This window comes from Typopeltis vanoorti, chromosome 10, assembly GCF_054136105.1.
Source record: "Typopeltis vanoorti isolate ZY-2024b chromosome 10, IOZ_Tvanoo_1.0, whole genome shotgun sequence".
Lineage (NCBI taxonomy): Eukaryota > Metazoa > Arthropoda > Arachnida > Uropygi > Thelyphonidae > Typopeltis > Typopeltis vanoorti.
The window spans coordinates 89,876,501-89,902,846 of record NC_143558.1 but is presented as its reverse complement, the minus strand read 5'-3'; the positions used below and the strand labels follow the sequence as shown (position 1 = coordinate 89,902,846).

Here is a 26,346-nt window from a genome sequence, read left to right as displayed (position 1 = left end):
AGAATGTAAATTGCAAAGACTTGTGAATTAGGAGGAGGAGGATGGAGGAATATGATTGCAACATATAAGTTAAACAGGGGTTGTTATGAAGTTGAAATGAAAGAAATTTTTCATAGAATAGGAGGGGGGAAGGGTTAGAACAAGAGGCTATCCTTGGAAACTATAAGGAAGGTGTGAGCAGAGGGTTCTTTGCATGAAGAGTGGTTGGTGAGTGGAATGTGTTGCCTGAGTGTGCTGTGAATGTAGACACTGAATCAGTTTAAGGCATGGCTAGATCAGTTTTGTGTAATAGTGCGTACATCCCACAATGAATCTTTGACTCCATTCAGGTCAGATGTTAATAATAATAATACACAACACTACTAATCTAAACATGATAGAACCTACTGATATAGCTCATCCCCCAACCACCCACTGACACTATTTTTTGTCTGTAACTCCCATGTGTTCTCTTGGCCAATTTGCCTTTACATGTGGGATGAAAAATCAGTTTCCTTGAGAAAAGTCCTGATACCTCCATATGAGATTGGCTAACTCACCTTCAGCTGGCAAAAGGTCATATAAAGATTCTTCTCATCATGAAAAGAAGTGAACTCAGATATTTTCCAACTGAAAGGAAACAGTGCACAATGCACTGCCATTTTTCCATTGTACTATGGAACATTCAAAATATTTGGTGATGACAAATCATTGTGAAGTGATGCAGTAATCTAATTTATGGAATAAAGTCCTGTGTAGTACTGTTGTGTTAGATGCACATGCATACTGTTTTCTAATATGTTAGAATATTAATATTATTATTATATTTACGGCTATTTTGCCTGTTTCTATTTAGGAGTGCCCCTGCTTAAATGTCATTGGCTTTTTACTCATGGATTCTTAGGGCATTGTAGATGTATATTTACTAATAAATATATGTAGCATAAAGGAAGAGAAATTTACACATACCTTTTTTCTGGGTGTTGTGGCTTTTCTTCTTTCTGCGATGTGCAAACTACTGTGTGTGTGGGAGGGGTTTTGGCAATGTGGGAGAATTAAAATAGAAATGGAAAATGGAAAAAACCTGGGTTTTTTGAATAATATATATATATATATATATATATATATATATACACACACACATATATATTATATTATTAGGGATGGGGAGGAGCGTTTTTTTATATTTACATAGGGTGGAAAAAGGTGAAAGGGGTTGACGGGGTGTGGTCCGTTTCGACTATGCTATGTCAGGTCGGTTAGGTGCTTCTGCTTTTGAAGTGTTTGTGTTATTGCCTATTGGTTAGGGTTGTGACCTCAATTTTATGTTGTGGAGCTTCCAAACCTCGGAGATTATGTAGGGCCTGTGGACATTGATAGAGTTCGCGTCACATTTTATTTTATGATACGAACTCTATCAATGTTCACAGGCCCCACATAATCTCCGAGGTTTGGAAGCTCCACAACATAAAATTGAGGTCACAACCCCGACCAATAGGCGATAACACAAACACTTCAAAAGCAGAAGCACCTAACCGACCTGACATAGCATCTACTTCCTCCATGTGTTCAGACGATGACCAAGCATAGTTGAAACGGACCACACCCCGTCAATCCCTTTCCCACAACCCCCCCCCTCTAAAAATCAGTTGCTGTTTTCAATCCCTTTCACCATTTCCCACCCTATATAAATATAAAAAAATGCTCCGCCCATCCCTAATAATATAATATATATTATTCAAAAAACCCAGGTTTTTTCCATTTCTATTTTAATTCTCCCACATTGCCAAAACCCCTCCCACCCACCCACCCACATACACACACACACACACACACACACACAGTAGTTTGCACATTGCAGAAAGAAGAAAAGCCACAACACCCAGAAAAAGGTATGTGTAAATTTCTCTTCCTTTATGCTACATATATTTATTAGTAAATATACATCTACAATGCCCTAAGAATCTGTGAGTAAAAAGCCAATGACATTTAAACAGGGGCACTCCTAAACAGAAACAGGCAAAATAGCTGTAAATATAATAGTTTGTAAAGAGGAGTAACACGGGAGTTTTCCCAAAAATAATATCCAGAATATTAATATATTTTATATTTAATTAGTTCTATTATTATTGTACAGGCATCTCCATGGAGTCCGAAGACGCATTGCAGGACACCAAAACTATCTACACAATGTATCATACCTCTGGTAACCCATTCTCATTCACAACTCTCCAAGCAAAAAATTTAGTCCTCACACCTCTAATAATCACATCTTTATTCAAATTCCAGGGATGACCTTTTATTCTAGGCCCTCTTGCCAAGTGCTGAAACATTACCCCTGCATCAATCCTATAAAACCCCTTTAAGCAACTCAAATGTTTCTATCATATCTCCTCTTTTACTCCTACTAATCCATACACACTCAATCGATCTTCAGAGGGAACATTTTACAGATCACTCACCATCTTAGTCACTTGCTCCTTAATCTTCACCACTGCTTCCTCATCCCCAAGAAACAAGACTGAGCACAGTAATCCAGATGTGCACATATCAAGGACTTATAAAGAGGAATAACTACTTCCTTATCTCTACTTGTTAATGGATTCTTCAAAGACAAGTAATCTCATGGGCCATCTTAGCAATATGTCCTCTAAACTTTAACTTTACGTTTACCACCACTAAATCTTTAGCTTCATTTATTTCCTGGTGTATAGTTCCATCAATGTGGTACATAGCTGCTAATCTATTTATCCCAAAATGAATTAATTTGGCATTCTTCCACATTAATCTAATTATTTAGGTAAAATTCTGTAACAGTCTATAAGGAATATTAAGTGACAGACATAGAAGTAAAAAAAAAAGGTAGATAATTGGGAGACCACAGACTTTGGACAATTCAGAGAAACAACTGGAGCTTCTGACCTAATGTCCAGTCCTCACTGTAGTAGGTATCCAGATAGACACTGAACTGATGAGGATGGGTTGTCAATTTAAATAATCCATCAATCTCTCCACATCACCTTGATTAACTATTACTCTATCTAATTTTGCATCATTAGCAAACAACTGAATATTTCCTTTAAGGTTACTTCCTATATATATCATTTATGTACAAATTAAACAGCAGCAGTCCCACCACTGAACCTTGCAGCACACCACTAATTAGTGGTATGCTTGCAGTGGTGTGCTCACAGGCCTGTGATGGAAAAGTTGTCTGAGAAGTAATAATTGATTCTTATAGATTATTAGGTGGTGAGTTCAGATAAAATAGTAAAAAAAAAAAAAATCCATCACCCTACCAATTTTACCCAATTTCTAATTTTATCATTTTTATTAGTAGTATTTGGATTTAAATTCAGTGCATTGGTATTTATTTTCATTCTCCTTTATTTACAGCTAATTAGTTGTATGAGTGCTTTTTTGAAGTGCCTTTTTAGGATAAATATAGAAATTTCCATGAAACTTCTCATTCTTAAGATAGGAGAGGGAGGGAAGGAGGAATGCAGATAAAAGTGCAGGTGGCTACTATGAATCTGATTCACCAAGATAACGGATGACTTTCCTGTTGTCACAGACACATTTTCTTGTGTGATTCTTTAGTTGAACTTTAGTCATTGACTACTAAGGTTATCATATTTCTGAAAGGTGGCATATTTTCTAAGTTAGTGCGAAGATTTAATTTAACGTGTTTGTGGTTTTTTTTTTAATGTTTTTACATAGTGTCATGTAATAGTGTTGATGTCATTTGTTAAAATTCGTTTAACTGTGTTTTAAGTGGTGTTTGTAATGGCTTCAAGAGGTTGCAAAAAATTCACCTAACAAAGAGGATAAGCCAAATACTCATGCTTTTTGTGCAAGTGGGACAGACGAGATTGAGAGTAACATTGGATCAATAAGGAATGGCCAGAAAGAGTCAAATTAGAACCTGGAAGTAAAAATGTGTTACATGAAACTTTGGTTGCTCGGGAAAAAATCCTTTTACTCCCACTTCACATAAAGCTGAGATTGATGAAGCAATCTGTCAAGGCTTTGTCGAAAGAAGAAGAGTGTTTTAAATACATCTGTGCAAAATTTCCAGGATTATCTTCAGCAAAATTGAAAGAAGGCATTTTTATTTGTCCGGACATCAGGAAACTTATGAAGGATAAACTGTTTGAAGAAAAAATGGCAACTGTTGAAAAAGAAGTGTGGAAAGCTTTGAAAGAGGTGGTGACCAAATTTTTAGGAAATCACAAGGACTTGGATGATATACCCTTACAAAGTAATCACTCAGTAACTCAATTATTTTATTGGCTCCTGTCACCTTGTCACTACCAGCACTCATTAACATTAATCTTTCATAGTCATTCTTCCTCTTACTTGCCACATAACGAAAGAACTCTTTGGGATTTCCTTTGGCCTGCTCGGCTAGATTCTTCTCGTAATCTGATTTTGCCTGTCTTGCCATGCTGACCACCTTTCTTGCCTGTCTTGTACCGTTCATGAGTTTGCTGGTCACCTTTCTCCTTATATACCCTCCACGGCATTTTCTTCTTCTGCAGCTCATGCTTAATGATATTACTCATCCATCTAACTCCTACCTGATCGATCTTTCTTACCTTAGGTATAAAATTTAATACTGCTTCCTCTAGATTACTCTTAACTATTTCTCGTATACTTCTAACATTCTTCTCTTGCAGTGCTTTATGCCATGGCACAAATTTAAGCTTCCTCCTATGCTTGTGATAATCACCTGCCTTGTAGCTCTGCATATACTTGTTCTTGACAGAATATTCCTCATGTTTTACAGTCTCTCAAGTCAAGACCATGTGACTGATTTTGCCAATCGGAGGCAATGTGGTCACCTTGGTTATGGATAACTCTTCCGATTTTTTGACTATTTTCAATAATCTCACATCGCTAGTCCCCCTCCATCACAACCTCTCTTAAATAATTATCTATCAGTAGGTGTAAAAATTCCATTTCATTTCTGCCATATGATCTTTCTTCCTTCTAGTCTACTGGAAGTGCTCCAGAGCTCTGTACTAGGACCACTACTCTTTAATTTATAAGTTAATGGTATAACAGAAGATTTGAGGAGAGATATTGTTATTATTGTATGGGCACCTCCATGAAGTCCAAAGATTCATCACAGGAGATTCAAACTATCCACACAATCTATCATACCTCTCCTTGATCCCATTAACAGGCAAAGCACTCACAGCTGGCTCTCGCAACATAGGACAAATTGCAAATTCATTTGTTTGCCAACGATGGAAAACTGGGGAGGACAATTGTTGACAATGGTGATATAGATATCTTGTAGGATTACTTAAATAAATTTTCAGTGTAAGCAAAGGAAAACTGTTGTCAATTTAATGTTGTAGACTTTGGGATGAAAGGGTTATGTGCTTTGAATGATATTGATAGTACCAGATTACAGGAGATTAATGAGGCTAGGGATCTGGGAGTGATGGTGGATAAAGATTTGAAATTCAGAGGGCATAATGCAAGAGTTGGCAAAATAGCTCAGAGGATTACTTAGATGTTGAAGAACACACTGACAAGTAAAGATAGGGAGACTATTATCCCTCTTTATAAGGCTATGATTCACCACATGTTGACTACTGTGCAAAGATTTGGTCACCCACATTTCTACGAGACCAGGAGGTAGCAGAGATGATTCAGACACAAGTGACTAAGCTCATGACAGGTCTGTGGAATGTTCCTTATGAGGATAGATGTAACTAATTTTATTATAAGAAAAAAACGGGTTTAAAATTAGAATAATTAAAACAAAACTATGGCAAATTGATACAATTGTTTGGCTTTGAGGAAAATCAAGATAAAGAAATAAATTGAAGAAATCACACTAGGAAAAAAAGTATTTTGGCTGCATAAAGATTATCTGCTAAGAGAATCTTTATGAAGCTAATGCAGATAACGTTATAATCTTTAACATAAACCTGTATGCTTATAAAGAAAGCAAATCAATATATGTATTATTTCAGTGCTTACCTATAGAAGTGAGACTTGGGCAACACCTAAAAAAAAAAAAAAAAAAAAAAAGGAAAGACGGGTTCCATGTGGTCCAAAGAGCCATGGAGAGAAGAATGTTCCACATAACAAAATAGGCCAGAATTAGAGAGAGATAAGTGGAGTAGAGGATATTGTGTGGTATTGTATAAATGGGTATAGGTTTTGCTATATAAGCAGATTAAAAATGAAAGAAGGTCAAAATTAAGCAGCCAGTGGACACCACAAGAAGAAAAAGAAAGGTTTCTAAAGAATAAGATGAAGAGTTGATCTTCAAAGGTTTGCATAAGATAGTGGCCATTAGCTAAGGAAATTACAACTGGAAATTTATGGGGGAGACCTATATCCAGAAGTTCGAAAAAGACTGATGATGTTATAGATGATTACAACAAATTGCACTTTTTAATAATTAAAACATCATAATAATATTAAGAACGTTGTAATATACTATATTTAACTATAAAAAAAGTAATCAAATATGATACTTACTAATTTTAAGGGCACCTCTTTAGAATTCAGGGAGCCTTCTTTAACAGTTCCTAAGCTTGCAAGCCATTCCCCACATAACCATTGATGTTGATTTGTACCTAAAGAGCCAATACTTGAAAACTGTCCAATTACAGGCCATCTGCTGGTAACTGCATTTTTATCAGGTCCATTAGTAGAAAGAACCTATAAAAAATGACGAAATATATGCAGGGATAAAAGTATGATCTAAATATCATTCTACACCCTCTGTCCAAAAAGAAACCGAACTTTTGATAGAAAATAAAACACAGGCCAATTATAATTATTCAAATCGTTTATTTCAATCAATATACTCTCTCTCAGCTTCGATACAGTGTTTGGCATGGTCAATTAATTCATTAAATGATTTTTTATATTGGTTTTTGGGATACTGTTGAGGGTCGTGGTTACTGCCGCTTGAACGTTTTCAGTGGTGTTGTATCGCTTTCCTTTCATTGGCAAATGAAGTCGGGGGAAGAAAAAGAAGTCACAGGGTGCTAAATCAGGTGAATACAGTGAGTGATCCAACACACAAACTTGGTTTTTGCTCAAAAACTGTCTCAATGTTCGAACGATGAGATGGTGCATCATCGTGCAAAAGAGACCAGCTGCCTGCATCACGATATTCATGCCATACGCGATGAATTCTTTGTGGATAATGCCCTTGGAATCATAGAAACAAATCAACATTTGTCTTTACTTTTGACTTCTCCAAGCGACTTTTTTTTTCAGATGCATCTCTTCTGGTGGTCTCCACCCAGCACTCTGGTGCATTGTTTCTGGCTCATGCTCAAAATACCATGTTTTATCACCAGTAATGATCGTTTCAAGGAAGTTTGAGTCCTTATGAGTGGTTTTAATGAGGTCCATGCAATGTACAATTCGATACATTTTTTGGTTGTCGGTCAACTTGGTGGAGGTGGAACAAATTGTGAATTAAATTTACAAAGGCCCAAACTCTTGGTCAAAATGTTGTGCACAGTTGATTTTGGAATCCCCAATTCATCTTCAATCAATCTCACGGACGATTTCGGATTTTCTTTGATGACATCACACACTTTTTGGATGTTAACTTTGCTCGATCCAGTTTTTGGACAGCCTGGCTTTTCGTTGTCCTCAAGCATCTCATGACCACTTTGAAATCGCTTAAACCACTTGTATTCATCCCCGTATACTTTTTGAAGCATTAGATGCGTTTCGATAAAACTTTTACCAAGTTTAACATATAAGTCAATCACAGCTCTCTGTTTGAAACTCATTTTCCGACCGTTTATCAAAACACACTGTCACTCTTGGGACTATAACGTGGCTTCTAATGAAACAAATCATAAACAGTTGACACGACAATAATGAAGGTTGCCACTTTTGACAACAAAAAGATACAACAGGTGGCTCTACTAGTTTCTTCTATTTTCTAAAAGTTCAGTTTCTTTTTGGACACAGGGTGTATAATTCAGAAATAGATTAGTAGATGAAACATAAAATTGTAATAATTTGTTCTTTTTCCTTTAGGATATATAAGAAGACATAAGAGCCTGTGTAGCTCAGTGGATGTGGCGTTTGCACACCACGGCGCTTGGCCGCACGAAGGAAGACTTGGTTTCGAGTCTAGTCAGTGACTAGATGAAATTTTTCTAAGCCTTTTTTCGACCGGTTCCCGAGTTAGTCAATCTCTGGCACGGGCAAGTGGGTTTTTCCTCCCGGAAACTCGGGTTTTTCGTCCTGTAAACTCAAGAAAATCAACCATAGAACCCACATTATTTCAGACATTAAATTCAGACAAAAAAAAGACATGTCATCAGAAGATGACATGCCATCTTCACTAGACACAGAGTTCATTGGAGAAAGACAAGAGTTCTTCACAAAAGTCAGTTTCTCATGGAACGCCTTTATAAAGAAACATGTGAAACTCTACTTCATTCTCCTAACTTAAACAGATCCGACAGCTTACGTCTGTCCCCTTTATGGGAGATAGTACTTTACAAATCAGCTAACCTTTCCTAACTTTTTATTATATTAATTTTTTTTTTTTTTTTTTTTTTTTAAAGAAAGTTATTGACCTTTTTAGTTATCTTACACCAGCTACTTAGGTGGCGCTTTTTGGAATTGTCAGTTAGTGTTTAATTTTGAGCTTAATGTACTGAGGATGCCTGTGACACACAGGCGAAAATTATACTAATAAATAATCTTTCTACGTGAGTTTTTTCCATTATTTATTGTGTACCGAAAAGTTAGATAGGGCTAAATGGCCTCGCCTACTCCCGTATATGGGAATAAAAAGGCGTTAGCTGATTTTTTTTTTTTTTTTTTTAAAGAAGACATAAAATTAATTAATTCCAGTTGTTTATCAGAACTTTCATGACTCCCCCTCCCCACATTCTTTTTTGAGTACCATAATATTCATATTCCAATTCTTCAGAATAGTTACTCCAGTATTACTATTTAATTTTCCTTATCTCACTATTTATTTAATTTCATATACTTTTATATTCTTCATACATATGGGTGTTTGGTTGTCTTGTAGATATATACAAGAAATGTGAAATGATATCTACAAGAAGGATATCTGTCTTGTAGATATCATTAAACTTTTCATCTCTTTATTATACCAAGGTGTCCATCTTTGATTATTTTGCTGTTTTTATTTCATATGCTTCTTTTGCTACTTTCTATACTCTTTAGCACTAACTTCTGACTGCTAAATTAGATAACCATGACAACTAAATTTTAAATTAACCTATTCCCCAGTTATTACAACTATACAATTCTTTTTTAACATTACATGAACTGTATTTATCTGCTGCAGAAGGTAATTCCATATATTTTCACTCTCAGCAAAAGAATGAATTCTGATGTTATTATTATTATCATTACAGTAACCTCCATGGAGGTTACTGTAATGATAATACACCAACAACTCTCCACATAAAAAATCTACTCCTCACACCTTTCTTTACCACATCTTTATACAACTTCCAGAGACAGTCTCTCATTCTTCCCATTGTAACATCCACTCTTTTTATAATTCCTTCTCTATTAATCTGGTTAAATCCCTTAACTAACTTGAAGGTCTCTATCATATCTTCTCTTTTCCTCCTATCCACATTCCCTTAACTAACTTGAAGGTCTCTATCATATCTTCTCTTTTCTTCCTATCCACATTCCTTCAACCACTCTGCATAATAAACATTCCAATGTCTCGATATCACTTTTGTTATTTGTCTTTGGACCTTCTCTAGTCACATCACAATGAAAACTAGGCAACCAAATTTGAGCACAAGTCCATGTGTGATCAGACCAATGGCTTATATAGAGGGACAACCACCTCCTTATCCTTATTATGAAAGAACAAATGATAATTATAAATATTCATGATGATAATATAATGTTTAACTATGTAGATAATGTCTGTCTATTTTTGCTACTTCATAACAGTGCTTCACAGTATAAATGACACCAAGAGATGAAAAATAAATTAATTTATTGAACATGATAATGTTTTACTGGTTTTCTACCTAGCATCTTCAGGGCTCAAATTATAACTGTGACAAGTACACAAGCACTAAACTAAAGCATCACAAATAATTCAACTTACAACTGAACAGAACTAATGTCTTAACACAGTGTCCTCTATGGGCTGGATAACCATAAAGTTAATTTGGAGAAGTCAGGCTGTCTCCCAGATCTTTGGCAAATTAATGCAGCCATACTTGTTGAGGATGAGGGAGTAATTCATAGCAGATGCTGATGCTAAAATAATGTCTCAGACCTACAGCAAATTCTGTGTAATAAAGCTGTCTTCTATGTAATATGTCCTTCTTCCATTTAATTCTAATAAAATGTAACCAGTGTGTCTGCTTAATACGTCAGGGTGGAAATGTGGCTTAATGAAGTCAATGGTCTCTGTCACAGGTACATTAGTGAACAGTGAAGTAATGTCAAGGCTGATCATGATGCCAGATCAGTCAAGGTTAATGTTTTAAACTGCAAGTAATTTTTAAAATATTAAAGCATTAATAAAAAAATTAACCATAACAGATTCTGATATCATCATTCAGCTTTGACATTACTTCACTGTTCACTAATGTCCATCATGAAAGTTATGGAAACTACTATGTTAGAGTAAAACCTCAGTTTGATATAAACCAAAATAAATACTCGATGTTTCGACCTTCACATTAAGATCATCATCTGAAGTACACACACACGCACATATATATATATATATACAAAGAAACAAGCTGCATCACACTCTATATGATATGCTAAAGTTACTGATTAACCATTAAAACTACTGGCCTGACTACTAGTGAGAAAAAACAACAACCTTACTACATCAAAGCTAGAGTCTAGTTTTATTATTATCTATTAGGTTACAAATTAAATTAAGCTGGAGAGCAACATGTTCACACAAAAAAAATTACTCTTATAAGTATACGTATAAATTACAACAAACCAGTATGGATGGTGGCCAATAAAAGTTGAAAAATTGCTTAGAGTCCTAAAGTCAGGATTTGTTGGAAAACTAAGTGGGCTGAATGTGTCCCATCCAAATTCTTGGGATTAATCAAATGTGTTTAATCAAAATTTCATAGGCTTCTTTACATTACTGTTCATACCAGGTTTTTGTATGATGTAAAGAACAAGTATTTTTCCAATTAACTTGGTGTAGGGTGTTAAGAGCATGATCCGAGAGGCCCGCTTCACCAAAATTGTTAATTTTAATGTGTCATTTGTGTTCTTTATTTATGGACAGGGATTGTAGGTCCAATTTCATCAATATAAGGTAAGTTACAGGTGCAAAAGATGCAATAAATTCCAGGGTGTGCCAATGGGGGGGGAGGGGGGGGGGGGAGAGGATCCTTAGAGGAGTTGAATACGTTTTTTAATTTTAAAAGTAGTTTAAAGTTGCATTAAGATTATAATGGTGTAGAATTTTATTAATTTTTTCTGATAACCCTTGAATGTATGGGATAGCTATGGTTTTACTGTAATCTATATCTTTTGATGAAGTTTTATGTAAAACTTTATTAATAGTATAGTATTGCTATAGCCATTATTTATAAAAGGACTCCCTGGAGTCGCCCGTAATAATAGTAATAGTAATAATAATAAATGTATTGCTAATAATTTGTAATTCTTGTTTAAGAGCTTGTTCATTAGAATAAATTGTTATAGCTTTGTTTTTTAGGGTGTTAATGACTCCGAGTATTTGCGAAGGGTGGTGATATGAGTTAGCATGTATATATTGGCTGGTATGTGTAGGTAAACAGCGAAGGATAGACTGCCTGAGGGAAGATGTGTGACCTGTGTATCAAGGAAAAGAAGCGAGTTCTGGTTTTCTGGTACACAATTTAGATTGCATATGTGGCTGAGAAAAGCTCAGAAAAATAAATAATTATTTTTTAAAAAAATTTTTAAACAATTTTCATAAATAATATTAAACCAGTGACAGAAAAATAAAAGAAAAGCAAAAAAGTAAGGAAGATCTGGAACAATTGATTCTGTTGGTTAAGGAAAAAAAACAAATCTGGGTTTACTTTAAACATCAGCAAAACAAAAGTAACGGCCTCTGGCAATTTAAATGAATTTATAATAGAGAGGATAAAATAAATATTGTTGAAAGTTGTGATTTGCTGGGGGCCTAGAATAAGAAATGATGATCAATACGAAGAAGAAACTGAAAAAAGGATGGTTATGGGAAAAAAGCTATGTCCTGATAAAAATTATGAAAAATAGAGATGTTAGTAAGGACATGAAAGTTAGAATTGTCGAAGCAATGGTATTTCCATTAGTGATATGAAAGCTGGATCATTAGAAGAAAGACAGAAAGCAAACTGGTTCATTTGAATTATGGATAATGAGGAGATTATTAGGAATTCTATGGGCTGCGAGAATGACTAATCAGAGGGTTTTAAGAAAATATAAAGACAAAATGTTCCTTTGAGACAATGATCACTAAGCAGAAGTTAATGCACTTCGGGCATATCATGAGAGCAGATGAATCATTGGAAAAGACAGTCATGTTGGAGAAGTTTGAGGGCATGAGAAGGAGAAGGCTGTGAAAGAATTGGATGGACAACATAAAATAAGTTACCAACTTGAACTTGCAACTGCTGAAAAAATAGACAAGAACTCAAGTGAGATGGAAAGTCTTTGTTCACAAAACCGCCAAGAGTCAGAAACAATTGGATGGCATAACGACAACACCATGTAGATTACATTTTTGCTATATAGCCACATCCTGAAGCTGATCTTCCTTCATTCCTAACCAAGATCAACAGCCTACATCCTTGCATCATGTTTACTACAGAAAATGATGGAAAATTATGTTTTCTAAACACCCTCCTCTCATATTCTTCATCTGGTGTGCTGACAACTTTAGTATATCACCAATCTTTCTTCACTGACCAACTGACTCTTCATTCCTCTCAGAAAACTGCATCACTAAATGCTTCTCAATAGAGCACAGATCATCTGCTCTGATCCCTCTCACCTTAAACTAGAACAGCAGAATGGCTGCAATCAACCTAAAGAAGATCCAGTGCATAACAGAGACTTACAAGATTCCTAAGAACTCCCACTCTATACACAAAGTTCCTCTGCTTTACATCACTGGAATCTCTTAGTTAACTGAAAGACAAGGATCCTGAAATTTGGTGCCTACTTTTTCTCCAGTCAACAAACTCTTCTCTGTGTTACCTCCCAACAAGGTAACATCTCCTCTCTACCTCCTAGGTGTTTATCAGGTCCCGTGTGATTGTCTTCTTTCATATTTTGAACAAAATATGAAAGAAGACGTGAAAGTTCTGAATGTTACATTGAAAAGAGAATGCATCATTGGTCCTAGATCATCTATCTATTTATCTATATATAAAACCAACATAAGGCTAGTCTAGCTCAGTATGGCATCGACATTGTTTCTTGAAAAATAAACATTTACAAGAAATGCTGTTTTGTGTAAAAGAAACACCTATGCAAGAGGTTGATCTAGGACCAACCTTTTACACAGATGCTGTTTCAAACCTATTTGGATATATATAGAGAGAGAAAGAGAGAGTGGAAGCACTTCTACATCACCTGAACTCTAACTGTAACAACTATGAATTTCCCTACCAAAAAATAAGGACAAGACTTGGGAAAGTCTTGTCCTTAGTTGTAAATGATATTATATATATACAGTAGATTTCGGTTAATCAGGGCAGCCATTTATTTGGAACAAATATTGAAGAATGGAAACAAACTGAGAATATAACCCAAAATTGCTTCGGTTATTTGGGCCATCTTACCGCTTTATGAGGACAGTGGCTGTAGATGGCGTACGTGTAGCGAGTTACATAGAGTGTGTTGCTGTCAGTCAGCGCTAGGATACAGAGTAGAGAGGATACACGTATTTTGACAGCATAATGATTCTACTTACAGTGTTGACTGCTAGGTAGTGTACTTTTGATTAAAATAGGTGTGTGTTAACTTTTTAGTAAAAAACGTAACAAACAGTGTAGCGAATTAATTTTTTTTTGTTTTTATAAGGCCCCTGTCAAGATGCCAAGGAAAGATCTAGCATTAGCAGAGAAAATTGCCTTACTCAACAAATTAAAAAGCCAACTGTCTAACACCAGTCATCGTCAGCTGGCAGAGATAACTGGTGTTCCAAAATCTATAACTGCACATTTGTTAGGACAGCAGGACAACAGTGAAAATCTCAAAAATGGAAGCAAGAAGGCAAGGATTTAGACATTTAGGAGGCTCTCAATCAATGATTCTCTATTGTAACTGGACGAGGCATGCATGTTAATAAGCAAATATTAAAAACCTAATTGAAAGAGTTAGCTAGAAAGCTGGGCTATGTGAGCTTTAAAGCTACAGATGTTGCTTATCGCAATTAAAAACCAGACATGAAATAAAATTTAAGGCACACAGTGACCTCTTAAATTTTATTTAAGAATAAGCGCTGATATTGCGAGCACTGAACAGTGGAAATCAACCAAACTACCCAAATTGCTGCAGAAATTTAGTCCAAATTTTATTATACCACACTAGACAGTTTCTTGAGCTATAAACTTGCAGCACTGTCAAGTTATTAAAAAAAAAAAAATAAAGCCATTCTTCATGTTACCATGTTGTGCTGCTGTAAAATGTTGGAAAGTGACAGATGAAAGCTGTTGATTACTGGAAAAAGTGCCAAGCCTTGATGCTTTAAAGGGCTTAGAATGGACAGTTTGCCAGTTCTGTATTATGCCAACAACAATGCATGGATGACTTCTGTTATTTGTCAGGAAGGGATAATGAGTTAAGATGCAGAATTGCAACGAAATTTAAGAAAAATTTGACAAGGTCCTTGCCAAAAAGACTGTGATGTCACCTACACAGATTCTACCATCAGGTCTTTATGGGCAAGACCACCTCTGTGACTGTACATCCCTATTCCAGAACATTTAAACACTAAAAAATGCAACAACAAACAGAAAAATAGAATACAAGGTACAGGGGAAAACAGAAATAGCAGCTCACGTTCTTGAACAGAAACATACCCCTCAAATCGACAAGGCCATAATAATAGACAGACAAGACAATGAAACAATGCTTAGAATATCGGAAATGATAGCCATAAAATGTGACGAAAACTCAATCAACGTCCATCGACCCGACATAATCTCCGAGAATTTGGACGCTCCATAACATAAAAATTAGGTCACGACCCCAACCAATAGGCAATAACACAAGCACTCCAAAGGCAGAAACACCAAGCAGACATGACATAGCATCCACTTCCCCCATGTGTTCCAAAGATGATGAATGGTTGAAATGGCTCGCACCTGGTTAAACCCCTCCCCTGATGCCTTTTCTGATAAACCCTTCCCCTTCCTCAAAAAAAAAAACATTCTATTTTCAGCCCCCTTTTTCCCTCCAAAAAAGTGCTCCACCCACCCTTAATAATAATATTATCTATATATTATATAAAAAAACCTGGGTTTTTTCATATTAATTCTCCCACGTTGCCTCAACCCCCCCCCCACTTTTTCCAAAGAACCCTCTTCCTTTAACAGCCTAACAGCAGAAGTATGCACGTCGTGGAGAGAAGACAGCCAACAACATCCAAGCAAGGTATGTCCGAAATTTCTTCCTCTGTTCTGCACGTTTGTCTGTATAATACATCAATAATGCCCTAAGAATTTTTGAGTAGAAAGCCAAAAAGGAGCACTCCTAAATGAAAGCAGGCAAAATAGCCGTAAAAATGATAGTTTTTAAGAGGAGTACTATAGGAATTTTCCCAGAAATAATACATATAAGACTCCTTTACCCTTGAAGATTTAGAATCAACACTTAAACAATGCAAGAACCATAGAAACCCAGAATAAGATGGTATCAAAATGGAACTTTTCAAATTCTCTGAAGACAACTTCAGATACAAATTACTAGAATTCATGAACAAGATCCTAAATGGCCAATTACACCAGATAACTGGCAAAATGTGATGATCATCCCCATCTTCAAAAAAGGCAATATTAATGAATGTCAAAACTATAGAGGCATTAGTCTTTTAAACACTGGATATAAAATATATTCAAGTCTCTTAAAGACTAAATTAACTAAATATTATGGAAATGTTTTTGGAGAGGAACAAAATGGTTTCTGTAAAGGTAGATCCTGCACTGATGCCTTTTTTCACTCTCAAGCTCCTGATAGAAAAAGAAGAGAACTGAATTTAGAGATGCATATATTATTCATCTATTATAAAAAAAGGCTTTTGATAAAGTCAATTGTAATAAGCTACTAGAAATTTTAAGAGATGACAACATTCCTAACCAATTAAAATAAAGATAGCTGCACAAAAATCTGTAGTACAGAACATAAATGCAGATGTCCAACAAGGATGTAGTCTATCGCCACTCCTCTTTAATATCTATATTAATAATATTATAAGAGACTGGAGGGAAACAACCAGTTTTGGCATTCATATAAATGATTACACCAACACTGATACAATTTTATTCGCCGATGATCAGGTTCTAATTGAAGATAACGAAGATTCACTACAGCAAGCAACCTTTTCATTAAATTAAATAGCAAAAACATAGCAATATAGAGATCTCCACTTCCAAAACCAAAGTCATGGCATTTTAAGGCCGAGACTCAATTAGAAGCAAAATTTGCATCAACGATGATATCATAGAACAGGTTAATACATTCGAATATCTAAGCTATCACTTATCTCATTAAAGAGAGAAAGAGATGCAACATAAAATAACCGATTATATAGGAATATCTAAACTATCAATTAGGTATTGAATCCAAATATAATAAGCAAGAAAACAAGAATAAGAATCCATAACTCAATAGCAAGACCTATTCCAATATATGGTTCAGAAGCCTCAACCATAACTCAAGCAGATAGAAAAAGACTGATAAGCTCTGAAATGAGATTCATGTGCAAAACAGCTGGACATAACAGACTAGACTTCAAAAGAAATAGTGATATCTTAAAGGAACTTGGAGTGATATCTGTTATAGACTACATCAATCTTTAGTGATATGGAGACAACCTACAGAAAGAATGCGTGAAGGAAGACTCCCAAAGAGAGGTACGTAAATATCGACCTCAAGCAAGAAGGAATAAAGGATATCCTTTGAAAAGATGGGAAGAGACCACAACAGGCCACTAGGCCTATTACTAGAAAGGAAGAAGAAGTTTCTAGTCCCTTGTCAGTAAGAAGCACAGGACTAGTATACTAATATTCAATATGAAAAACACGATACAAGACAACTCTTAGCTGGCTGTTAAAATCTTAAGAAAAGATATAATTGGAAGGCGAGTCAGCCGATTTCATATGGATGTAGCAGGGCTTTTTCTCCCATAAACTCGGGTTTTTCATCCCACATACAAATCAGCCTTGCGAATACATGCAATTTACAGACAAAAATACTAGTGGTGGTGTTGGGCAATAGATAGTGCTGGTGTAGATTATGATGATGATGATGATGCTAGCTGGAGTTCACTGTAGTTGGTAAATTAAGGTGGAGAAAGGGAGTTGTAGAGTAGATGCCTTCCCTCGATGAGCCTTTGGACTCCTTCGAGGTGTCATGTAATAATATAATAGGCACTGTGTAAATCATGGTTGGTGTAAGCCTCCTACGATAAGTATAAGGTCACAGAATAGTTTATTATTATAAGACAGTTTGCTATCGTGACTTTTCTTTAGAACAGCATAATGCTTCTGGTGAATTTAGTGGTACTTTATGATAGAGAACAAAGTCTCTTATAATCAGTGGCGGCTCATGGCTTGAAATCGTGGGGGTGCTTCAACTTTCGAAATATACATACACACTGTAAGTACAGTGTACACGTGTTTGGATAAAATATCAAAATTATGGTAAAAATTTAAAAAAAAATTAAATGTGAAAAAATATTGTTTATTATTGATAAAATTATATAGTTTGGTATAATTCAAAATTACTTAAAAATAAAATCCATTCTTCTTGTTTTGTTTCGAGCAAAAAGGTCAATAACTTTTTCCTTGATGTTTGTGTGACTGTTGAAGAATTTTTTCTCCACTGAAATCATCGCAAGTGCATTTTAACCTATCCTGATTCATAGTGCTCCTCAGAAATGTTTTTATTCTCTTTAATGTTGAAAAACAGCGTTCAGGTTCTGATGTAGTCATAGGAATAGTCAAGAGAATTTTTATCGATACAGTAATTTCACTAAGAACACAATCTAAATTATTTTCTGTTATAAATTTTAACAAGTCAATTAATTTATAATAATCATGCATGTCAGGTCTACTGTAGAATACTCGAAGTTCAGTTTCAAGTTTTTCTTTATTGATCATGGGATATGCTTCAGTGGTGTTAATTTTATTTCTTCTGTAGGCAATTTATTCTTAAAATTAGCTAATTTATCCTTGTTAAATAAGTAAATAAAATAAGTAAGACGGAGTAAACACGATAAGCACTACGAACACTCTACTACTGGCGCAAACTGCATATAAACAACAGTGGAACTGCGCGATGGACACTACAACATTAGGCTAATAGCTCGCATCTCACTATGATGTGCATATGCTTGAGCACGTAGCAATATGACACTGTGGTAAACACAGTGCTGCTAGTCCTTCGCCCTCCTAAGTGCAACAAGATGGATTTTTATTATTTTTTATACAAAATAAGAGAATTGTATAGGATTGTTGATGATAAAATTAAATATTACAAGCAAATATTAATAAATATATTTATATATCGAAAAAAATTGGAGGTGCTGCAGTTCTGCAGTGCCTATGCACGAGCCGCCCCTGCTTATAATGCTATTTGCTATAATGAGGCTAAAAAGGATTATCACAACCAGAAGACAAATTTGTTGGAAAATGTTAAAAAGAATCAAAGTTGAACAGTTTGGGGATGTAAACTGCAATTAAAAATATCTAAATATTATTGGTAGAAGAAAAAAAGTATGCTGACTGACTCAAGGATGTATTCAGTGAAGCTGCAGAGATAGAAAAATAGGAACTATATGGTAGACAGAAGTTAAAAAAGCGATCTATAAAAAGAAAAAAATAGTATACAAAGTTCAGTGCAAGATCGAGAAGAAGATTGAGATCTAGGTAGATTGATAGTTAACAGTGCTTCAGAAGACTGAAATGTAAGATCCAACGGTACTGGAGACTTGACAAAGAGCAGATCAGTATAGAAAATAAAATGTTGACAGGGCACTAACAGGCAATAATAATAATAATGTAAAACATAATTATGTAGTACTATCATGGTATCTAATACACCTTTAAGAGCACATATCAGGAAGTATTTAAAAAGTTAGTTACTGTAAGTCAGCATGTCATACAGAATATACAAAAAAATGTCAGAAAGTCAAGAGTAACGAGTACAAGCAGCTAAGCAAAAGTAATAAAAATGACTTGAAAAAAAATATAGGACCATAGGTTATGTAGGGTTGGAAGGAGTTCCAGAAAGATAAGTGCTATTTTGAATAATAATTAGCAATATTTCACGAATTTTAGGATTATACTATTTATTTTTGATAACAAACTAGCTCTGCATGATTTCTGGCATGATTTCTAACCAATTTATTACTTGGAATTGGTTTTTTTAAGTATAACACAATGGCAGTCACAAGTTCAACCATGCAGGTGTCAACTGGTGTGACTAGGCAGGCACCACGAAAATCAAGTGGCATTAATGACGTAGATGTTTCAATAATGATTCGATGTCATGAGTGCAATACATATGTATGCATAACCGAGTGTAAGAGATGTGCTTGTGGAGAGAAAGAATGAACAAGAGACAAGAGAAAGTATGAATTTGTTGGAAGGGCAATTAATTATTAGACCAACAAATTCATACTTTCTCTTGTCTCTTGTTCATTCTTTCATTCGTTCTGCAATGAATGCTAAGCTGACTGAAAAAATAGAAGATGGTGTACATGAAAAGAAGCGTAAATGAAATGAAAACTAGAGAAACTGAGGGAATGTAAGAATGTAAAAGAAAAAGTTAGTTACAAGGGAGTGAAAGAAAGTATGAATAAGAAAATGGAAATAAGGTGCACAGAACGAGAGGTAGTGAGATTGCAGTTGTGACAAACAACGAAATTGTTAGAATGCAAGATCTGATAAAACGTATTGAAAATAAAAAATGAAATGAGGAATATGCGAAGTAATGTTAGACGTCTAGTGGAAACTAATGAAAGTGTGCATGAGAATAGAATGAAAGAAAAATAAGAGTAAAAGAGGTGACGACTGATTTTAGGATAGCAGTATATGGAGATTCCATAGTTAGAGCCCTAGTTACTGAGAGAGTCTATAAGGTCAGCAATCCAGGAGGGAGAATGAGTAGGATAATTAAGGTATTAGACATCAGGAAGAAACAAGCAAGAGAGTTAGTCATGATCGTGGGAACAGATGATCTAATTGGACATAAAGAAGATGTGAGGGCAAATATCAGGGAGCTACTGAGAAGAGTGAAAGAAAGGTTGTCATTGTGTTGCTGAGGTACGACGATGAGCTGAGACGGAGAGCCAAAATCATGAATGGTATACTAGCGAAGCTGAATGAGCAGAGGGGAAGTAGAGTTTGTGAAAGTATGGCATATGTTTGAGGGAAGAATGAAATTATATGGGCATGATGGGTTGCATTTGAATGGCTCTGGAGTGAGTGTTGCTAGATGGAAGTACAGTGTGTGTGGGGTGCAGGATATCAGAAGAAAGGAATGAGGGAAAAAATCAGGAGAGTGGTATTGAAGAGAGAGAGAGAAAGGCTTGTCAGTGGAAACAGTAGTGTGAGAGATGAAGAGAGAGCAGGGATCCAAGAGGAACAGAAAAAAGGGGAGGGTGGAGCCTGGGTATACAGGGAGACATGGCATAGGGAAAGTGGATGTTGAAAGTAGCAGTGAATGTGTGTGTGAAGATGGATTATATTGCAATGTGGGTGGGGAAGTTGAGACTGAGCAGATATATATGATAAGTGGTGATAAAGGTGATTAGGCAGGTGTGCCTAATCACCTTTATCAGTCACTTGTTGGTTGTGGGGAAATCACAACCAACAAGTGGCTTGGATAGGACTGGTTATAGACCTCAAAATGAATTACTGCATTTGTTTACAAAATACAAAAATATCTGAAATAAGGGAGATGAAATGGTTTCAATGATTGAGTTTATTTGCTTCAAAATCATTGGTATAAATTAAACATGATTGAATGAAGATGATATTCTAACAGGAATAGAAATGGAAGGATACAGTATTTTTCGTGAGGATAGAAAGGACAAGAAGGGAGGGGGGGTGCTGCTGATAATGACAGGGGAATTATGTCCACATAAGGTAGACATGAAAGAGGGAAATAGTGGCAATGGTTATGATGCAGTGTGGTGTAATGTGGAGGTTGACAGGAAGACATATTTAGTTGGATGTTGCTATAAGCCCAGAAATGTGGAGGGTGATGATGAAGAAATGTGTAAACAACTTGGATTAGTGAACTAAAGGATGGGTAATTATTACGGGAGATTTTAATTATGGCAGTATAGATTGGAATGAATAGATAGCATTTGGGAATAAGGGACATGAATTTCTTGAGTTCTTGAGATAACTATCTCAGGCAGCACATGAAGGAGGTATGCAAGGATTGAGAGTTGAGGTTTCGCATTTTCCTCCAGTTGGTGAAAGAGATGACGAAGTGATCACCTGGGTTGTGGTTAGCCATATGCAGATTTCTGTGTGTAAAGAATTTGGAATTATAAGGCAGGTGATTACGACAAGCTTAGAAGGCAGCTTGGAGCTAAACATGGACTGAGGAGTTGGGCAGTAAGGAAATAAATGCTGCATGGGAACCGAAAAGAAATACATAACAGCATCAATGCGTGAATGTATTCTGAAGACCAAAAGACTGAATAAGGTAGGTGTAAAATAGATGAATGGAGAGTTTAAACATGAAATCTGGAAAAATAAGGTACTTTGGAGGAAGTGCAAGATGAATAATGGTGATAATGAGTTACATGAAGAGTATAAAACAAGAAGCCAGGAGATTGACTCAGTAAGGAAAACAAAAGTGCAGTATGAGAAGAAATCAGCAAATCAGGTGAAGAAAACTCTAGAGAGTTTTTTAGATACGTGGCAAGTAGAAAGAAGTATGTTCATGGTAAGATGATGTTAATGGATGAAAATAGTAGAATGGTAACTGCTGCAGGAGACATTGTTGAGGTATTCAGTGATCAATTTATAAGGGTGTTTCATCTTCATCAGGGTGGGATCATGAACAACTTAAGTGTAGAGGACATAGGAGAGGATAGCTTAATTATGAATTAGCAGGAGGTATTTGAGGAATTAAATAATCTTGATGTCAATAACACGATAGGATTTGATGAATCACCATGCATCTTAAGAGAATGTTCCAGGGAATTGGCAGTAGCATTGGCATGCCTTTTTAATAAAAGTCTTGCAATGGCACAGGTTCCAAGGGAGTGGAAGGAGGTTACAATTGTTCCACTGCATAAAGGTAGTGATAAGGATGTAGTTTCAAATTATAGGCCAATCTGTATATCTGGAGTTGTTGTGAAGATACTAGAGAGAGAGAGATTGGTGAGAAGTAGGATACAGAAATGCATTGACAACAGCAGTATTCTCTGTGGTTATCAGCATGGGTTTGCTAAAGGGAGATCATGTTTCACTATGTTTCACTAACTTACTTATGTACTATAACAAGGTGAAAAAAGGTAACTTGGACAGGTGAAATGCATATACAGTGGTGTACTTGAATTTTGCAAAAGCTTTGATAGATTGCCACACAATAAGCTGGTAAATAAATTGAAACAGATGGGATCAGATTGCAGATGTCTGAGTTGGATCAATGACTGGCTATCAGATAAGTATCAGAATGTTGTAAATGGGGGTGCAGTATCCTGAAAGAGGAAGGTCACTAGTGGTGTACTGCAAGGGTCAGTTTTGGGACCATTGTGTTTAATTTGTATGCTAATGATATTGGGAGAGGTATAACTAGTGATATGCAGCTGTTTACACATGATGCAAAACTGGGGATAGCAATGCAGAGTCAAGCAGATGTTATGGTTTTAAGAGGACTTGAATAGATTGCATGATGGTTTTAAGGGGACTTGAATAGATTGCATGATGGTTTTAAGAGGACTTGAATAGATTGCATGAATAGGCAAGTAAGAGGAACTGTCAGTTCAGTGTTGCAAAGTGTAAGGTTTGAGATTCGATAAGCAATGATGGGATGCAAAGTATATACTTGCTGCAGAAATTTTAAAGGAAGTTGAGGAAATGAAAGATCTAGGAGTGATGGTGGACAAGGACCTGAAATTCAGGGGTCACATTGCACTAGTTGTGAAGACATCATATTGGATAATGGCAATGATGCAGAGCACCCTGACATGCAGAAATTGAGAGATTATGATGCCATTGTATAAGGACTTGATCAGGCCTCGTATGAACTATTGTGCACAGAATTGGTTGCTGGATTTTCTTGGTGATGAGGATATGTTGGAAAGGGTTCGGAGAAGATTCACAAAGGTGACCAGTGGTCTTTGGAATGTGGAGTACGAGGACAGATTAAAAGAATGCAAGTTGCAAAGCCTCATGTATAGGAGGAAGGTGGGAGGATATGATTGAGACATATAAGCTAGTCAGGAGTTGTTGTCAGGTTTACATGGAAGACATTTTTCATAGAACGGGAGAGAGTGATTAGAACAAGAGGTCATCACTGAAAACTGTATAAGGAATGTGCGAGCAGAGGAGTGAGGAGAAGGTTCTTTGCATGGAGAGTGGTTTATGGGTGAAATGCATTGCTTGTGTTGTGAAGGCAGATACATTGAATCAGTTTAAAGCACAGAAGAATCAGCATTGTGTACAATATTGTGTACCCCTGCCCATGATGAGTCTCTGATTCTATAGAGATGTTAATATACTATTATTATTATTATGTTAATAATAATAATAATAGTATAGAAAAGACAAATACAGGAAGCCTCATTTTATGTTTTCTCTATTTATGAAGATTCAAATTAATGAACATTTCAAAATCAACACTAAATAATCAAAAACATGAACGACCAAAGAAAAGATAAACACAAAAGCATTTGTATGCAGTATGTTAGTAGCATTCACAATTGTATTTTATTTTTTATTCTATGGCATTGCAGGTATTGTTAAACTGTTTACGTTTTTGCCATCTCCCCCCCCCCCCCCCCCATGAACCATGTTGTAAGGACTGCTAAAATAAAGTGAGAGTTTTACTAATATTAGTAAACTTTAACAGTAAATTAAAAATACCATAGAAGCATAGAACTAATTCAATGCCTTCCTTAGCTTCAAAAAAAGAGAGAGAGCAGAAAATCACTTACCATTGAAACAAAAATGAAAGTGATCTGACCTATCAAATTAGGTGAGCATCATTCTGATGTGTGTAAAGCATTAAAGTATTGTATTTCAATAAAATTTTTTAAATGAAGGAATGGTTAATGCAAAAGTGTCAAGAACAGCATATTCAAGCAGTGAAGAAAAAGAGGGAAAAAAAAAGGAAAATTTATTAGTGCTCTGGACTATGAATCAAAACAACATTCCTGTAACTCGAGCAGTAATCATGGAGAAGGCAAAGTCCTTGTTTAATTAAATAAAAAAAAGAAGCTGGTGGCAAACGTCATTTGTGGAAGTCATTCATACTAAAGGACCAATCTCATTTAAACATGTTACAATTTTACCTTTTAAAATGAATTTATGAACAATCCTTTTACAAACAGTGAGTTGGGAACCTAATCCCTTCATAAAATGAAGCCTTCCTATATAATGAAAATAGAAAAATAATTTGAAGGCTACTAAGAAAACTTAGAAATAGAGAAAAGGACATCACAAAAGGAATAAATAATAAAGGTAGTATAAAAGCTGAAGATATTATTCTGGATGTTTGACCAATTACCTTAAAAAAGAAAATGACAAAAACAATGACTGGAATATACCAGAGAAATGCAATAAGTATATTTTAGTATTTTAGTTAACAGCGGTAGAAAAACAATCAGAAACCTGAAAGTCAGCTGGAAAAGGTGATCATCTTTTGTTTAGTGAACAGTTGTAAACTTATGGCACATAAGTACCATGAGTCAGCTAATATTATGCTATAAAATATCATGCCAGAAATCATGCTATAAAATATTAAACATTATTATAATTTCTCAGGCATCTCCACGGAGTCAAAAACTTCACTGTGGGAGACCCACTCCTATTATTGTTCACACAATGTAGAAAGTTTTTTTCAAGTGGTTACAAAGTAAATTATACTAGCCAACAAATTATATTCTTGTTTAATTCTTTACCCAAGTGTAAGCAAACAAAGTTTGCATGTGAAGTATCTTCATGACTAGGCTACTAGAGGCCACTAACTGCACATCAACTGCCTCAGTATCCTGTACTGCAACACCCTTTTGGATGTGTATATTGCTATACATTAAGGAAAGGGTCACTACCAAGACCAGTATTTACCTTTACTGAAGTAGCAGTTAAACTCAGAAAGATACCAAGGTTGAATTAATGCAGAAGTCACGTATTATCCATGTGCAAATAATTCACTCTTTCCATAATGCACAACAATATATAAATCTGAAAGGAAGTGTGCTTCGCCTTATAGGATACTGAGGCTAACAATGTGAAGTTGACAGCCCTCCATGTATGTAAGTAGTTTAGTCGTGAAGATACTTCAGGCAGAAACAGTGTCTGCTTATGCTTGGGTAAAAGATTAAACAAGAATATAATTTCTTGGCAAGTATAATATACATTGTTCACACAATACCTATCATACATCTCCTTGAATTCATTCACTGACAAAGCACTAACCACCTCTGGCAACCCATTCCACTCATTCACCACCCTCCAAGCACAACAACTAGTCCTAACACCCTTGCTAATCAACAGTCTTATACAATTTCCAGGGGTGGTTCCTTGTTCTCTCCCTTCTGCCATTACTGAAATAAGTCTTCAGTGTCAATCCCAAAAAACCTCTTTAATAACTTATATGTTTCTATCATGTCCTCTCTTTTTTTTTTACCTATGGGCTAGTTTTGAAGCAAAGGACTTTTAATCTATTCTCATAGGGAGAATTCCATAGACATGCCACAAACTTTGTCACTCACCTGGATCACTCCGCCACCACTTCATCGCAAAGTAACCAAATATTCATGCAATAGTCCAGATGTAGCTAATTAAAGCATTCAAAATAGGAATAGCAATCTCCTTATCCCTGTTAGTCAGTGTGTTCTTCAACAACCACACAATCTGATATGCTGTTTTGACCACCTTTACAATATATCCTCTAAAATTCAATCCCCCCCCCCCCCCCAAACAA

The 26,346-nt window shown here is 35.6% G+C and overlaps 1 protein-coding gene across 3 annotated transcripts in view; it reads right to left on the bottom strand.

Moving 5' to 3' along the window:
• gkt (tyrosyl-DNA phosphodiesterase glaikit) overlaps positions 1-26,346 on the bottom strand; it is a 380,387-nt gene that overhangs the window by 115,643 nt on the left and 238,398 nt on the right. For all 3 annotated transcript variants that reach the window (XM_090399355.1, XM_090399357.1, XM_090399356.1), the window contains exon 11: positions 6,484-6,666. In XM_090399355.1, coding sequence (XP_090255481.1) covers positions 6,484-6,666 — 183 coding nt within the window. The remainder of the gene's footprint in view (positions 1-6,483; positions 6,667-26,346) is intronic.